This window comes from Lonchura striata, chromosome 13, assembly GCF_050655825.1.
Source record: "Lonchura striata isolate lonStrDom1 chromosome 13, ASM5065582v1, whole genome shotgun sequence".
In the NCBI taxonomy this organism is placed as follows: Eukaryota; Metazoa; Chordata; class Aves; order Passeriformes; family Estrildidae; genus Lonchura; species Lonchura striata.
Window position 1 is genome coordinate 17,500,545 of NC_140715.1, and position 16,085 is coordinate 17,516,629.

A 16,085-nucleotide genomic window follows, 5' to 3' on the forward strand; every position below is an offset into this window, starting at 1 on the left:
CAGACGTGCTCGGGGCATGCAGTTCTCGGAGGAGCAGGAAACGGGGCAGACGGGGAGGAGGGGTGCGGCCGTGAGCAGCACCCCGTGCAGCCACCCGGCATCCCCGCAACCCGAGCCCCGTGGGATGATGCCCGTGCCCGCGGGCTGCCGGGGTGGCCCTTTAGCGACTGAGCTCCAGGCAGAGGGCCAGGGCATGGCAGACACATTCCTGAGGCCAGCAGGATGGGACATGGCACCGCTGGGAAGGGCTCCCTTGTTCTTTGAGGCCACGCGTGCGGGTGCCGCCGGAGCTGCGGGGAACGGGGGCTGAGGCCCGAGGGAGCGGAGCGTGCCTTGGCAGCGCACCGAGGACACTGCCAGCATGTGAGCCCGGCGAGCAGGGACCGGGGACAGTGTGTGTGTGTGGGAGAGCGCTGGCAGCACAGCTTGAGGACTCGGGTGTGCGGCGGGGGGAGCTGGCAGCGAGCGGGGTGCGAGCACACCGACACGCCGGGCTGGGCACGGTGCGGTCCCTGCCCGGGGACAGGCGGGCACGGAGCGGGGCTGCGGCTGCTCCCAGAGGAGGCCGGACACCCGTGACCAGGTCCAGCCCGTGCCGGGATCCTCGCTCCCTGCGGCTGCCAAAACCGGCTCCAGGCCAGGATGTGATTCAGAGGGATGGAGCGTGTCCCGTCTCACTGGCGCCAGGCCAGGCGAGAGCCCCACGGGGGTACGCCGTGTCCCCCGGGATTCGGGAGGCTCCTGCCCACCCGCGGGTGCTGTGACGGGGGGACACGGGGTTGCCCTGCTAGAGGACGACACAGAGAGTGTCCCATGGAGGCGAGACCCCTCTCCACGCCGCAGGTAGGAACAGAAGTATTTCTCTCCACCCTTGGTGGGCGATACCCGGGAACACCAGCCCGCCTGTCAGGCGGTTACCGGGAGCCGAGCGGCGCCGGTGCTGCCGGTCCCGGAGCTGTAGCTGGGGGGGATTTGCGGGGCTCTCCCCGCCATGGGGTGGGGGCTCCGCGCAAGTGCCGGCGCCGCACGCAGCCAGCGCCCCGCCCGCTGGTGGGCACGGCCGGGCCGTCCCCCTCCTTCCTCCTCCTCTTCCTCCTCCTCCTCCTCCGCCTCCTCCTCCTGCTGCTGCTGCTGCTGCTGCTTCCCGCCCCTCCCGTCCCGCCGCCCCCGCGCCGCGATTTGCCGGTGCCGGCTCCGCCCGCCGCCCCGCGCGGCCGCGGCCGAGGGGCGCGTTCAAACGCGGCGAGGGAAGGAGCGCGGAGCGGAGCCGCGCGGGAGCGCCGCGCCGCCGGCATGGTGAGTGCGGGCCGGGCGGCCCCGCCGCGCCACATCCCCCTCCCCCGTGCGCTGCGGCCAGCGGGGCTTTGTCCCGGGCTCGGCCCGGGCACCGACTGCCCCCTCCGCCTTCTCCGTGCCGGAAATTCCGGCGGGGCTGCGGGAAGGCGCGGGGAGCGCTGCGCGGGACCCGCGCCCGCCTCCCTCCAACTCTGCCGTTCCCTCGCGGGTGGAATGGGGATGGGAAAGAGAAAAGGTTTGTGGCCGTATCCTGTCTGGGCACGGCTGGGGCTGGGAGCAGATCGCGAAGGAGCCAGGCTGGCCAGACCGGTGTTTTGCCGCCTGGAGGGTGATCCCCTCCCTGCCGCAGGCAGGACACCTTCGGGCTCTCCCGGCGTTTCCCAAACCTCCCACAACCTGACCTACTTCCTCGGCCGCCTGTGCCGGGAGGAGCCGCTGCGGGGCTCGGCCGAGCTGCTCCCTAATGCTGGGGGCTGGATGTGCATCCACGTTCCCCCCACCCGCGCCATGGGAACATCCACGTCCCCTCTCCCCGTGCGCGCCCGGTGGCACCGCAGGCAGCCCCGATCCTTCCAGAGGGTCTGTCCCTGGTGCCCTTCGTGGGGTGCCGGTGCCCGGAGCAGGTGTTGGGCTCGCAGAGGGAGGTGACAGCGCAGGCCGGGAGCTGTCAGACAGGTTTGTGCGTGGCAGCAATTAAAAGCGGGGTGTTTGTTTACCCGGCGCGTGGTGCTGAGAACCAGGGCAGCTTCCTGGGTGTAACCCGGCCCCGGAGCCCTCGGCGAGGCTGGGAGCGGTGCTGGGGGCTCTGCCTCGCCCCTGCCACACTCTCTACGTCCCCTGCACTGGTGTGAGGCCATCGTCCCCTCCCTAGCGCTGGGGAGTCAGAGCCGAGGCCGAAGGCATCCTCTCATCCTTCCTCCCCCGGCCACCTGCGCAGGAAGCTGCATTGTCCCGTCCGCATCCTGCCCCTTCCCACCGCCTCACGCCATGTCCGGCCTCGGGGTCGCCGGCACGCACGCAGCAGCGGGGCTGCGGCCGCCCGGTCCCTGCTGGCGCTGGGGAGGGAATGCTGCGGATGGAAGGGGCCGCAGGAGCCCGTCCCGTGCGCGCCCGGCGAGGCCAAGCTGACGGGCATCCGCAGGGGCATTTTGGGGAGGGCTCAGAGGGTGTCCGGAGCCGGAGGTCCCGGCGGGGAGGCTGGGTGCCGCCGGGCCGGGGCTGGCGCCAGGCCTGGGCAGGTGCTGCCGGCTCCCGAACTCGCCCGCCTGGCTGGGCGGCAGGTGCCTGTTCTGGTGGCGGCCCCGGCCGCGGGCGGGAGGTGGGGCTGGGTGTGGGAGGAGGCGCTGCTCCGTGGCGGGGGCAGCGCGGGGAGCCCCCGCCCCGGGCGTGCTCTGCCCCGTGCCCCGGGAAGCCACACGGGAGGTGGCAGATCCGTCCGAGTGCCAGGAGCCCGTGTGGGCCCTTGGGGCTGGCTGGGACGGGGGTGCCGGGGGTGTGTCCTGGCTGCCCCTGGTCGCTGACTCTGTCTCTTCCCCGGCAGTGCTGGTTCTGGGCTTTTCTCTAATTCTCCATGGCAGCAGCACAGGGTCCTGTGACCTGTGAGCCCGACACCCGTGTCCTCGGCACCTACCTCTCCTCGGAGCCCGTCGGCGTCGTTGGCAGCATGGGCAGCGTGGGCAGCCTGGTGGAGAAGCAGGATCTGTCCCCCCTGGAGCTGCGGGCCCCGCTGGGCGGCTCGCGGGGGCTCCGGCAGCCCGACGGGTTGCTGCGCAAGGGGCCGAACCAGCGGGAGCTCTTTGGGTACCTGCATGGGGCCAAGAAGGAGACGCGGGCGGAGCGGAAGCACCAGACATCGGGCGCCTGCTACAAGCGGGACTACGAGAGTGACCGCGAGAACCGGTCCCCCGAGCGCTGCTCCCGCGAGCATCACCGTGGGGCCGACTTCTCCAAGAGCTCCCTGCCGGAGCGGGGCCGCTTTGACAAGGTGAGGCTGTGAGGAACTGAAATAGGGCCTGGTCTGCGAGAGGATGGGGATGGAATAGGATGATCTGCACCCCCCCCCCCCGGGATGGGATGTGGGATTTGAGAATGTTCGAGGATATGAAGCTGGGAGTGTGGGGGGTTGTCATGTGGGGGTTCTCTCTGGCTGTAGAGGCTCATGCTTGACTTTGTTCTTGTTTTACAGTGTCGTATCAGGCCCTCGGCCTTCAAGGCAGTGGCTGGGAAGGGGCTGGTCTCCATGCAGGGCCTGTCCTCGTCCAAGGGGCAGAAGTTGTCCAAGAGCAATGGGAGCCTGCACACGCTGCTGTCGCAGAGCAGCACGGCGGCCCCGCAGCACGGCCCGCTCCGCACCCACCTGCTCCACGCCATCAGCCTGGATGAGGCCTCTGACTCCAGCCACAACTCCATCCAGAGCTTCCCATCCTATGGCTCCCGCCTCAAGCCTGCCCAGAGCCAGTTCAGCGCCTCCATGGGCCACATCAACCACATCGGGGGCTCCTTGGACAGGGTTTCCCGGAGCCCCAGGGATACCGTGGCCCCTGAGAAGATGCCCCTGTCCTGCAAAAGCATGGCCACCCTGAGCAGGCTGCAGAGCCCCGGTGAGCCCCCGCCGCCATACGAGTTCTCCTACTCGCTGGAGGACGCGGTGAAGCAGCTGGAGGACCGGCTGCAGGAGACGGGAGGGGAGCTGCGGCAGCTCAAGAGGAGCCTCAGCGAGACTGAAGACCCCTTCACACAGGTGAGCTGTGGGGCTGAGGCAGTGCTGGGTGCCCTGGGCAGGGATGTGGGTGTGGAAAGAGCAGAGAAGGAGCTGCTGTGGTGGGTGATGGGCTTGGAATGCCCAAGCATGGGAGGATCAAATATCACGGGACCTCTTGGGGTCCCTCCTGGGGCTGCAGCCTCTCACCAGTGTCCACCTGTGCTGGCAGGCGTTTGAGGACAAGCAGCGGCTGTGGCTGGATGAGCTGGAGGACCTGAAGCAGATGTACATGGCCCGGCTGCAGCAGGTGATGCAGCAGGCGCAGCGCGGGCAGCGGGCGCTGCAGCTGCAGCTCTACAAGGCGCAGCAGGAGAAGAAGCGGCTGCAGGAGGAGCTGAGCCTGCAGCAGTGCCAGTGCGAGGAGAATAAACTCCGGCAGCCCCAGGGCGAGCATGGCAGCCCCAAACTGGAGGAGACCAAGTGGGAGGTGAGTCCCCTTCCTTCCTTCCCTATTGCCACCCTCCTGGCTGTGGGGCCAGGATGGGGACAGCAGTTCCCTGCTCTGGTGTCACTCGGGGTCACAGTACGGGAGGGATGAGCCACATCTGGTGCTTATGGTCTCCATGAGGACAGCTCAGGGTGCTGCCACCTCTGGGGTCCTGCTCCCCCAGCCCTTCCTCACTGCTCGCCCGTGCCCTGCAGGTGTGCCAGAAAGCAGCGGAGATCTCCCTGCTGAAGCAGCAGCTGCGGGACACCCAGGAGGAGATGGCTCAGAAGCTGGGGGAGATCTTCAGCCTGAAGACGCAGCTGCGGGAGGCCAAGGCAGAGGTCCAGGCCAGGGACACCCAGCTGGCACAGCTGGCAGACTCCTTCCAGAGCCCCCCGGAGCCCAGCACCTCCCTGCCTCTGAGCGATGACCCCATGCCATCGTGCCAGGACTTCCCTGGCTGCGAGACTGACGACTCCAAGTGCCGGGGCCTCCAGAGCGACTCGGCGGAGCCCCTGGAGCGGCAGGTGGAGTGGCTGTGGGCAGAGCTGCTGCGGGAGCGGCGTCAGGGCCAGCTGCAGGCTGTGAACTTTGAGCTGGAGAGGAAAACGTGGCAGGAGGAGAAGGAGAAGGTGCTGCGGTACCAGCGGGAGCTCCAGGCCAGCTACATGGAGATGTACCACCGCAGCCAGGCGCTGGAGCGGGAGCTGCGGCAGCTGCGGGCCGAGCCCAGGGATGTCAGGGTCGATTCGCCCTGGATCGAGCGGGTGGAGTCCTCCAAGATCTGAGGGGCGGGATGCCAGTGGGACTGAGAAGGGGGACAATCTCAGGGTGTGCACAAGGACTGGCCCCGCACGGCGCTGCCCTGGGCTGAAGGACCGATTGCCACAGGGGAGCTTCTCCTTCTTGCAGCACTTCAGGCCCTTCTGGTGGGGGTCTCTGGAGGGCGGGGGAGTCATCTGTGCCAGGGTGGGGGTCTTGCATGTGCCCCGTGCTCTGACTCCAGGAGTGTTTGCCCTGTGATTCCTTCTGCCATGGGGGCAGAAACCAAGCACCCTGTGAAGACATTCCCTGTCCCTCCTGCTCTGCTGCCCCTGTTCCTACAACCCAGTAACTTAATGTCTTGTGAGGAGCAGCTTAAGCCCTGTCCCCCACCCCACGGCCTTGCTGCGGGGGTTGCAGCTACTGTTTGCAGTGGCTGCATTGTCAGCAGGGCCCTGGGGGCTGGTGGTGCCTCTGGGCAGGCAGAGAGGAAACCCTGAGGAGTTCTGGTGCTGCTGGGAGGAGGCGGCTGCCCCAGCAGAGGCACTTCTCATGTCCCCAGTGTGGAGCTGCTCTGCAATGGAGGTGGTTGGTGCAGGTTTCTTCGGGCTGAGATGGGGGAATGCCTTGTGCACAGAGGGATGGGAACTGGTGCTCTGCCACACTGTGGGGAACAGGGATAGAGAGAGAACTGGGGCATGTGCCTGAGCTGGGAAAGAGGCTGGGGTCCACTCTTCCAGGGGAGGTGAGGGGGAGCTGGGGAGCCCAGAGGCGCTGGAAGGAAAGAGCCCTGCTCTGTGTGTGTAACAAAACCACGTGAAGGCCAGGCCTAGCTCTGCACCCCTTTCCTGCAATAAACCTGCATTTCTCTCTCCTGGCCTCTGCTCTACTTCCCTCGGGGTCGGGGGGCTCCTGGCCATGAGGGTGGGGGTGAGGGGGGTGCTGTGGGGCCGGGCTGGGCATGGCCGTGAGTCCAGTGGGCCGGGCGGGCTTCGGGGCAGCCTCACCTCTGCCCCCACTGTGCTGTGCTTTAACCCAGTCGTGGACCACTCTAGCCCTCCCCCTGAGCACCAGGAACACTTTGTACAAACCCACAGACACCTTTATTCACCCCACAGTGCTCAGCATCCCCCCAGCAGTCCTCTCGGCAGAGTCCCCAGACACAGTGTACGGCCCCCGGGCAGAGGGACAGGGACCCAGCTCGGCCCACAGGGCACAGCCTGGCCCTGGCTCCTCACAGCGGCAGGGGAAGGGCCGACACCTCCTCCAGGCACTCATCGTAGGCCTCCTGGTACTCCTCGTGGGGCTTGATCATGATGACACAGGTCGGGCGCTTGGAGCCGGCTGCAGCTCCCAGGTCCTGAGGGAACACAGGGAGGCCATGGGGGGCCAGGTCCCCTCCCGAGGTGAGAACCTCATGAATCTTTTTCCCAGCTTGTCTCCCACAAGCTGCAAGCTGGGCTGGCAGAAAGGACTGGCACCTGGCTCATGTGCCATTATTCTTCCCCAGAGCGGGTCTGCAGAAGAGCTGGCCCCACCCCAGAGAAGCCTGGAAAAGATGCGCTGGCTCTGTCCCGGACTGCTGCAGGAACTCGATCATGACATACAGCTCTGTGATTCCACAGTGAAACACTCCTACACCTCCCCCCTGCCCCTTGGTCAGGGACAAACACCGAGTTCTTTACTCGGGCACCGGAGCTGCACCTCCCGGGAAGGCTCCGGTCGCAGCCCGGGCTCCCCACCGGGTTTCCTGTCACCGGGGCCGGTTCCTCCCCCGCCCCAGCACTCACGGTTTTGGAAGGGACGTATGCGTACGGGAGGCTCCTGTCCTCGCACATGATGGGGATGTGGCAGTAGACATCGATGGGCAGCGTGTCTCCGGCCAGCACCGTGATCCTGCAGGGGCAGCCGTGTCAGCGGCCGGGCTCGGGGCCGCGCGGGGCCGGGGCCGGGGCGGCACTTACCCCCTCTCGCCCTTGTTGATGAACTTCTGCACCTCCTTCACACCGCGGCGGAGCTGCTTGTGCTTGGTGGCTGCAAGAGAACCACGGCGTGAGGGGCTGAGCGAGAACCGCAGCGTGAGGGGCCGCACCGCGCCCCCGCCATGAGCGGCCTCTCCCCACCCCCGCCGCACGCCGGCGCCGCCGGACCTTTCCTGATGCACTTGAGCAGCTTTCGGGTGAGCTTGCGGGACGCGAGCGGCTGCGCGATGGGGTTCAGGAAGTCGAGCTGCTCCCGGTACGAGAGCTCCGGCGTCGCCTCCGCCTCGGCCGCCGCCTCCGGCTTGTCCCGCGCCATGGCCGCCCCAGGCCGCTTCCGCTGCCGGGGCACGCGCCGCGAGCGCGCCGACAGCCAATCGGCGACCGCGCTGGAGTGACAGACAGCCGGGACGGCCAATGGCGAGCCGTGCTTGTACCACCGCGCCCGCGCGCCCCGCCCCGCCCTTCCCGGCCCCGGCCCCAGTCCCAGTCCGAATCCCAATTCCAGTCCCAGTCCCAGTCCAAGTTCTGGACCCAGTCCCAGTCCCAGTCCCAGTCCCAGTCCAAGTTCTGGACCCAGTCCCGGTTCTGGACCCAGTTCCAGGTCCAGCCCCAGTCCCAGTTCTGGACCCAGTCCCAGTTCCAGTTCCAGACCCCCAGTCCCAGTCCCTGTTCTGGATCCACACCCAGTCCCAGTCTCAGTTCCACTTGCAACCCCAGTCATGCTCCCAGTTCCAGTCCCAGTCCCAGTTCCAGTCACAACCCCAGTCCCAGTCCCAAGTCCACTTCTGGATCCAGTCCCAGTTGCAACCCCAAGTCCCAGTTCCAGTCCTGGTCTCAGTCACAGTTGCGGTCCCAGTCGCAGTCGCAGTCGCAGTTCTCTTTCTGGACCCCTTCCAGTCCCAGACCCAGTGTCAGGCAGGCTGGGACAAGCTTCAACACGGGCCTTTATTGGGTGTGGTCAGTGCTGGTAATGCCGGACCCACCCGACCCAACACAAGATCACAACAAACTCAACACGGGAACGCCGCCGTGCCCGGTGTGCAGCAAGCCACCCTCAGCAGCTGTGCCCGCTTCATCCACCTGGCCACGCACAGGATTTTCTCTCTTGCTTTTTATCCCAGGGAATTTTTCTCCCTGCAGGGCTACATGGCTGCTTTTCCCAAAAAGAATGGAGGCTTCCAACATGGTACCCTCCCAAAAACTACTCTGAATCAACCCATCAACCCAACAGCCAGCACTGGAGAGAAAGATCTACCCAAGGCCATGGCAGCACATCCCCTGAGCTCAGGAGATGTCCTGACCCAATGCTGTTCCAGCTGAGAGAGGCCTCAGGCAGGGCTGGTTACCTAATGCCTCATTCCAGCCTGTCCCTGAACAACAGGAGGGCTTCAGCCAAGACCTGCAGCTGCTCCAAGACCTCTCGCTGCATTGCCACAGCCACGTGAAACACATGGTGGTCGGAGCTGTTGTACATCACGGCGTTCTGGAACATGAGCATCACGTCACACTGGAACTGCATCACGGACTGAATGTGTCCCTTTGACAACCTCCTCTTTATGCTGCTTAAATCCATGGGTCTGCAAAAGACAGAGAGGCGAAGAATGAAATTGCAACCCAGGGCCAGGCATGCTTTGGGATTTGCGTGTATGTGCTTGTTCTCATTTCAGGGTGGCCCTGAAAGCACAGCTATTTTCAATCAATTTTATTGCTCAAGACACACAGGGGGGAGTAAGAAAGGCTTTTCTTCCAAGCCAGACAAAAGTGAGTTCAGCCAATGCGACACTTGCTATCCAATCAACTTGGCAGGTCATTAGCAGTCACCTCTGGAAAAAATGGGATGCTGAGCTCCAGAGAAGGCAAGCAGTAATTAGTCTTCAGGAAGTCAGTCCAGGTCTTATGGAGAAAGAAAAGTTACTAAAATAGGTATCTATTAAACCCCCCAGAGATCGAATGGTGCCACCAGCAAAAATAGAATAGCTGGTAAGGGGAACATGATAGGCAATAAATATTACTTCCCTTATTTTGACAGAATGGGAAAATGAATGGCTGCAGAGAGGACAACTGTGACCAGAATAGAACATGATTCAGCTCTGAAAAAATGTCATTAATCTCTCTGGGAAATATTCTTATGACCCACTTCTGTGCTGAGAGTGAAACATCTGGGGCGCTCGCAGCGGGTGAGGCAGGGGCATCTCCTGAGGCACATTCCAGGCATGGGGAGAAGGCACTGCTGAGCTGCAGGGCCTGGATCCCCTGCCCAGGCACTGTGCCTGCAATGAGCCAGCCATGCAATGCCTGCACAGGACAGGCACAATTCCCACCAGCTCCAGAGTCAGTGCAAGCTTCCAGGTTCTAATTACCCAGAAGGGAGTTTTACTGAAAGGCACCAGTGGGAGATGCTGGTGACAGCCAAACTCTGGAAAAGGAGGGAGGAAACCATCCCACTGGCCCTTTGGAAACCAGAGAAGACAGAAAACAACCTGAGAGAAATCAGCCAGTGAACACTTCCTCCACAAACTCACCTCTTTACCACATCCCTGTATCCAGGGGCTTGTTTCTCTGACACTGGCTTCAGGAATGGGCTGCTGAACCTACAGGGACAAGGACAAGGAATGTTCTCTGCCTGCCCCTGCTCCAAAAACATGGAGCAGGGTTTGCCCCTCCCTGCTGGCCCTGATGCACAGCCAGAGTTGTGCCAGCTGTGTGGGAAGCAGCATTTGGGCTCTGCCACATAAAGCAGAGGAAATCAATATGCAGTGTTCTCTCCAGCTCTGCAGCAGGCAGCTGTTCCCAAAGCAAAACCCTGGAGAGACAGGCCAGCCCCTGGGAGGGGAGGACTGGGACTGGTGGCACAGGAGCTGGGACTGGTGGCACGGAGGTGGGACTGGTGACACAGGAGGTGGGACTGGTGACACAGAAGCTGGGACTGGTGGCACAGGAGGTGGGACTGGTGACACAGGAGGTGGGACTGGTGGCACAGGAGCTGGGACTGGTGGCACAGGAGCTGGGACTGGTGACACCGGAGCTGGGACTCAGGACAGTGTGTTCAGGACATGCTGATGCAGCCCTCTGTTCCCACATACCTGTGGCTGGCTATCATCCTCCAGATGGACAGGAGCTTTTTTTTGAGGATCAGGTACTGGAGGGGCTTATTCCAGCTTGGCTGCAGCCTGTGGAGTGAAGATACTGCCAGATCATCACACTCGAGACAAAGTAGGAGGTGACAATTCTGCTGGCTCTCACCACATCCAGGTGGATGAAGCTACAAAAAGCCCCAGAGTGTGATGGTGGGAGTGTTCTGCAACTGAACATCCAGAGTGCAGGAAGATGCAGGACAAGAGGTAAAAGCAAAGCTGAGATAAGGAGAAGGACCAAATTGGATAGAAAACCTAACGTGCTCTGCAGTTCAGAACTATACTGAGGTGGTTTTCATGAAGTTTCTATTCCCAAAATCCCACATTTTTCCTTTGAAAAGCAGTGCAGGTTATCACACATGTGGCAGAGCCTGCATGTGACACACCTGCACCTGCTCAAAGGTGTTGGTAATACTGGGCTGTGCATTGCCTGACAGAGCCTGATGTGCAGCTCACACCAGCCTTATTTGACTTGAGAAAACATAAAACATGTTTGCCATACAATCTCTTACTTAATCTTTACTCTTCTCACTTCATCTTAGGATCAATGCCCTATAAAGCCAGCAAACCCAGAAATACACAAGTTACCTCCTTCCCTCCTGCTCTGCTTGGCTATCTCACCTTCCTGGATGTGACCTGTGCCATGCACTTGTTCTCACGTGTGACAAGGGAAAGACTCTGTTCTGCTGCATTTGCAAGAGTGCAGAACCAGCTACTTACAGGTGCATGTTGGGAGAGCCTGTCGAGTCCAGAACTGAGGCTGCAGAGGTGCTGTCGCTGTCATCTTGATCCAGGGCCTGAGCACTCATCTCAGGTGGATGCAGCTCATCTAAAGGGAGTTCTCCAGGTGTCTCTTGAGTCTTGCCCTGAAGAGCACAGAGGGTACATCTAAAATGGCAGCACATTACCTGAATCCTTTATCTAGAAGCCAGCCTGCTGCATATCCCTTTCCTGCATCCAGGCTCAGCTGGGAGCTTGCCTGCTCTGTTACTCAGAGGATGCTGTTTGACCTCACTCAGACCTTCCCAGCAGGAGCTGTGTCTGATTTCTTGGATGACATCCACTCCTGGCTGACACAAACCCTGGGGAGCTGAGTGGTGCCCAGTGTTGTGTCTGTTCTCTGGGAAGAGTCATGGATGTAGAGAGGGCAATCAGGAGCTGAGGTAAGACTGCCTCAGGCTTGGTAAAGCTCCAGATACAGATAACAGGAACCCCTAGAGTTCAACAAGGTTGTTTCTTCACAAACTCCCACGTTAAAATGACAGGGAATAGACTCAGCCAGGAAGGAGAGTGGTGCTGCTGTTGTAGTGGTTTGCCAGTAAAAAGCTCAGTGGGATTTCATGCAGGAACACCTCAGAATCCTCACGAGATCTGAAGCATGAGCAGACTTCTCAGAAAGGAACGGGACACTGTGTCTTTGGCTGTGACCACTGGGAGAACAGGGAGGGAGTTGCTGGGAGTAACAGCAGTTGAGAACAGAGTAACTGCTGGGAACACACTGTCCTGGCTGAACAGGTAAAATCCTGGTTATTTGTTTCCAATGTCCTGAGTTTGCAAGAGAACAAGTGTGGAAAAATGGCCCTGTTCCTCCACTGCTGTGTTGATTTCCCAGGAACACCCAGCAGGCTGGTGGGAGCCCACAGCCCCCAAACACAAGACTGATGCAAACCCAGGCTAGACAGTGCCTGCTTCTAAGACATGACAGTCCCCAGGGGCAGATGGTTATTGCTGGCACAGCCACGTGGGCCTGAAACCAGCCAAGCTGTGCTGCAAAACACAGCAATTAGAACCAGGCAAGTATTCCAACCTTGCCTTAAACCTGAGAGCAGCCTGCCAGCTCTCATGAGTCACCTTTACACTGCCAAGGAGCAATTCCTCCAACTCACATCTGAGGGTTTCATCTGTAACAAGCTTCCTGTTTATAAAGATACACAGCCATACATAAAAAACACCCTTCCCTCATACATTTTTTTCTGTGTTCTCCTGTGTATTTTGTCTCCCCTCACAGAACCTGGGGCTTCCCATCTCTTCTAGGGCTGGTTTCCTTCACTGTCTCATCTCTTATCCAGGGCCAGAGGCTCTTTTAGGACCACCACTCTCTTACCTCTCTTCCCAGGAAGTGTTCTTCCTCATCTTTTGCCAGGATGTGCAGTTGAGCTCCCTCTGCTCCTGAGACTGCTGTTCCTGTGGTCTTTTCCTGGCACTTCTCTTCTTCCCCATCACTCTGCTTCCCCGAGCCACAATAATCCCACGGAGTCTGCGATGACTCTGTGCTGCCAATGCAGAAAGATTCCAGCATCTGGGTTACCTGCAAGACAGTGATTTATTACTTCAAATTGTGAAGGCAAAAGGGAGAAGAAATAAACAGCAAAGATGCTATTTTTGCAATCACTCACGAATGCCTTTCCATTTTTAGGAATCCTTGCAAAATCTGATGAAGCCCTGTGTTATTATTACAGTGTCAGTTCTCTGACATTTCTGTGCTTAAGGGTGAGCAGTGTTTTGGCAAAACAGCTGCCTGGGTGCAGTGGGAGCTCCAAATGGGAGGAAAGGCTGGACTTGGGCTGGGGAGAAAGTGAACCCAGAGCTTCTGCTGTGCTCTCAGACTGTTTCTGTTGGTATGGGTGGTGCAGGCCCTGAAAACCCCAAGGTTTCAGGAGAGCCTGAACTATGCTGCCCACCTTCCTGTAATCCAAACAGCCCTACCTCCAAGAGCAACTGGAAAAGACTGTCACTTTCACTTGGCTTCTCTGCCTCGTGGTCATCTTCACTATCATTCTTCCAGAGAGGCTCACTCAGCTCCATCTCATGGTCTGCCTCTGGGCTGCTCCCCTCTAGCTTCCCCATGGCCTCCTCCTCAGTATTTCTCCAGTTTGTCACATCCAGATCCAAGCTTGAATCCCAGTCAGGAAGAGACTGGAAATCACTGTTTTCTGACTCGACGGGAGATTCCAACTCAGACTTCCAGACATGGCCCATCTGCAAACAATGAAAATACAGCAATTTCTTTGTACCCTGATCCAGAACTGACAAGCTCACCTCATTTCTTGACACGCTAGGAAGGCCACAGCATGGGAAGGACTCTGAGGTGAGCAGCCTGCCCCTGAGCTCATCACACAGCACATGGCAGGGCTGCAGATCTGCAGCACAAACTGCTGCTTCAGAGCAACTGAATTTCAGGTTTTCTGGTGCTTTTGCTGTGCCCTCTCCCTGCCCTGGTCAGTGGATCACTCTGCTCAGGGCGTGCTGAGCTGTCTGGAAGCACATGGCTTTGCTGATGTTCCATATTTCAGGTGCTGAAGGCATCCAGCAAGCTCAGACTGAGCCCTGCTGGGGCTCCTCAGCTGCTGAGTGTTGGGAACAACTGGTGACTCCAAGGACAACTCACTGAAATTCCACTTGTTGCCCCTTGAGAACTTTTTATACTGGAGATAACTTACTTTAACGACCTTACATACACAGTTTTGAAAGTGGCAGGTGTGATTTATACGGATGGTGATATCTCATGTACCTGAGCCAGAAGAATTATAACCACACAGTCACACACCAACAAGCACAGTTCTATCCACTGCAGAGAATAAAAGCTTGCATTCTCTTATGAAGGAAGAAACCACTCATTTAATCTCTGTTCATTAGTCCATGCCTAAATGTCTTCTGCTGCATGAGTGCACTCTTGAGTCCTCTAAGCCTGGGGAATTGATTGCAGAGTCACAGTACAACAGTAAAGGATGTCACAAAATCTGCATCTTGCCACTGAATGGAGCTGCCTGGATGCTGCACCTACGGAGAATTCTATGCATTAATTAACACTGTCTTTAGAGTCTTCAGTTAATTATGTACAACCTGATTTTTTCAGAGTTTTGAACAAGTATAGTTCTCACTGATTGGCTTTTCCATTCTCAGGATTCCTAGCACAGCTCCAAATTCAGCTTCTGGTGCATAACTGGGAGAAATACAGAATCCACTGGGTCTGGGATGAGAACACTGCTTTGCTTATTTTGTGAACTTGCAAGCAGAGTTGGGATCTGGAAGCCTGTCCTTCTGAAACCTCTTTCAAAGTTCACTTCAGTAGCAGCAGATGAAATTTGATGAGGTAGGAGATAACATTACCTACTCTCAGCTTCCAGGTGAGGGAGTTGGGCAAACTGAGATTCCATCTGAGGAGAAACCCTGTGCCTGGAGCTCTCTCCTGCAGCCTCAGCAGAGCTGCCACACGCAGAGGCACAGAAAAGCCTCAGCCTGGGGTAATCTGATCACTTGTGATCCTCCTTCTGTGCTCCAGAGGGATAAATGCTGAAAATCAGGAAGTCCTGGGAACTTGGGCATAGGATTAAAGAGATCTTCAGCCTTATGTTCAGTGTTACCAAATCTTGGAAGACTCAAGATGCCAGAGAGCAGCACAGCAGTGTTAATGCAAGACATGATGAGTGAAATAATCACAGACAGCTCAGCTCTACACCAATTCCGGACAAAATGACACAGACTTGAACTTTTAATTAAGAATTGCCTGACAGATCTTAATTATGTTGGCTATGTAAGTCACTAGCAAGGAACCTCTCTCAAATTGGGAAGTTTTAGTTCACTTTGCAGAGATCAGACACTGCACAACCCTTGCTGTTCTGGGAAAAAGCTGTTAGAAATCAGAAAGACAGGCTTTAAAAAGAACTTACATGTCAAAACAAGAAAAATGATAAAAGCCTGAACTGTAATAAATGAAATGTAGAATCCACATAAAGTAGGCAAAAAAAAAAAAAAAAAAAAAGGAAAAAGAGAACAATTTGCTAAAAACATAAAAGCAAATAAAAACAAAAAACCTCATCAAAAACATCAGAAGCAGAGAGCTGCCAATGATCAGTGGGGATGACACATGATCAGTGCCAAATATCTCAGTGGAAAATAGGGCCAGTTGGAAAAACCAAATTAATCATCATTATCAGCAGTTGCCACAGAGGAACTCACAGGAGACCTTCTCTTGGGATGGGTCTGAGAGACAATATCTAATTAAAATGTCAACAGGGGAGATTTTAGAACAATTTGAGTGAGTGAATAAACCTCAGAACCCACTGGGATTCATTTGTGAGCCCTAAAGAAGCTTAAATATAACATGACTGAGTCTATGCTGTGTAACTTGTCATTTAAGAAGAAAACCAGAAAGGGGTGACAGTTTTATCTGTCTGTAAAAGGGTGGGTGCTGGGAGATGTAGCACAATAAAACATCAGCTCTGTACTAGACAGATTAGAACAAAGTATTAGGAAGAAGAGAATAAGTAGTCAGAGCATCAGATGATAAACTGGGAAAGAGGGAACGAGGCTCTGTAGAGAAAATCCTAGCTTGGAATTTTAAAGCTCTTAAACATCATTAAAGACTATTAAAATGTCATGGGACAAGAGAAAAGGCTGAGAGAAAAATACCTGGTTAGGAGAAGAAACCAAGGGTAGGAAGGAACAGCAATGCTTGCTATGGTAAAAGGAAGTTACCAGAGGGTCTGATAAAGGTCTCCTGTGCTGCACCTTCAGTTTTCCAGCAGAGACAGTGCCAGGGCAGAGGTGTTACAGAGATGGAGCCAGACTCAGAGCCCAACAGTGAAAGGAGACAGGGATGACAAGTTGCATCACAGGAGATTCTGACTGGGTATAAGGCAAATATTTGAGGCTGGCCCTGCTCTGAGCAGCACAGAGGTTTTTTCCAGCTTATAATCATGGAACAGGTTGGGTTGGGAGGG

At 57.9% G+C, this 16,085-nt stretch overlaps 3 protein-coding genes across 4 annotated transcripts; 1 reads left to right on the forward strand and 2 right to left on the reverse strand.

Moving 5' to 3' along the window:
- Positions 1 to 821: 821 nt before the first annotated feature.
- Positions 822 to 6,118, forward strand: N4BP3 (NEDD4 binding protein 3). Of its 2 annotated transcripts, none has more exons than XM_085591542.1 (5): positions 822 to 843; positions 2,837 to 3,280; positions 3,482 to 4,036; positions 4,227 to 4,484; positions 4,700 to 6,118. In XM_085591542.1, exons 2-5 carry the CDS (start codon positions 2,867 to 2,869, stop codon positions 5,270 to 5,272), a joined length of 1,800 nt encoding a protein of 599 aa, XP_085447668.1. In that variant the 5' UTR covers positions 822 to 843; positions 2,837 to 2,866; the 3' UTR covers positions 5,273 to 6,118. The 2 variants fall into 2 exon arrangements, with proteins under 2 accessions (XP_085447668.1, XP_085447667.1); XM_085591541.1 differs by lacking the exon at positions 822 to 843 and adding an exon at positions 1,236 to 1,296.
- A 212-nt stretch (positions 6,119 to 6,330) lies between these two features.
- NHP2 (NHP2 ribonucleoprotein) lies at positions 6,331 to 7,558 on the reverse strand. Its single transcript, XM_085591556.1, has 4 exons — positions 7,397 to 7,558; positions 7,211 to 7,280; positions 7,037 to 7,142; positions 6,331 to 6,606 (listed from the first exon to the last, which is right to left on the reverse strand). Exons 1-4 carry the CDS (start codon positions 7,542 to 7,544, stop codon positions 6,481 to 6,483), a joined length of 450 nt encoding a protein of 149 aa, XP_085447682.1. The 5' UTR covers positions 7,545 to 7,558; the 3' UTR covers positions 6,331 to 6,480.
- Positions 7,559 to 8,154: 596 nt separating this feature from the next.
- LOC146766204 (bromodomain-containing protein 8-like) lies at positions 8,155 to 13,471 on the reverse strand. The gene is made up of 6 exons (XM_085591549.1): positions 13,069 to 13,471; positions 12,467 to 12,670; positions 11,083 to 11,228; positions 10,312 to 10,398; positions 9,751 to 9,819; positions 8,155 to 8,805 (listed from the first exon to the last, which is right to left on the reverse strand). The coding sequence occupies exons 1-6, from the start codon at positions 13,339 to 13,341 to the stop codon at positions 8,583 to 8,585; spliced, it is 1,002 nt and encodes a 333-aa protein (XP_085447675.1). The 5' UTR covers positions 13,342 to 13,471; the 3' UTR covers positions 8,155 to 8,582.
- Between the last annotated feature and the right edge of the window lie 2,614 nt (positions 13,472 to 16,085).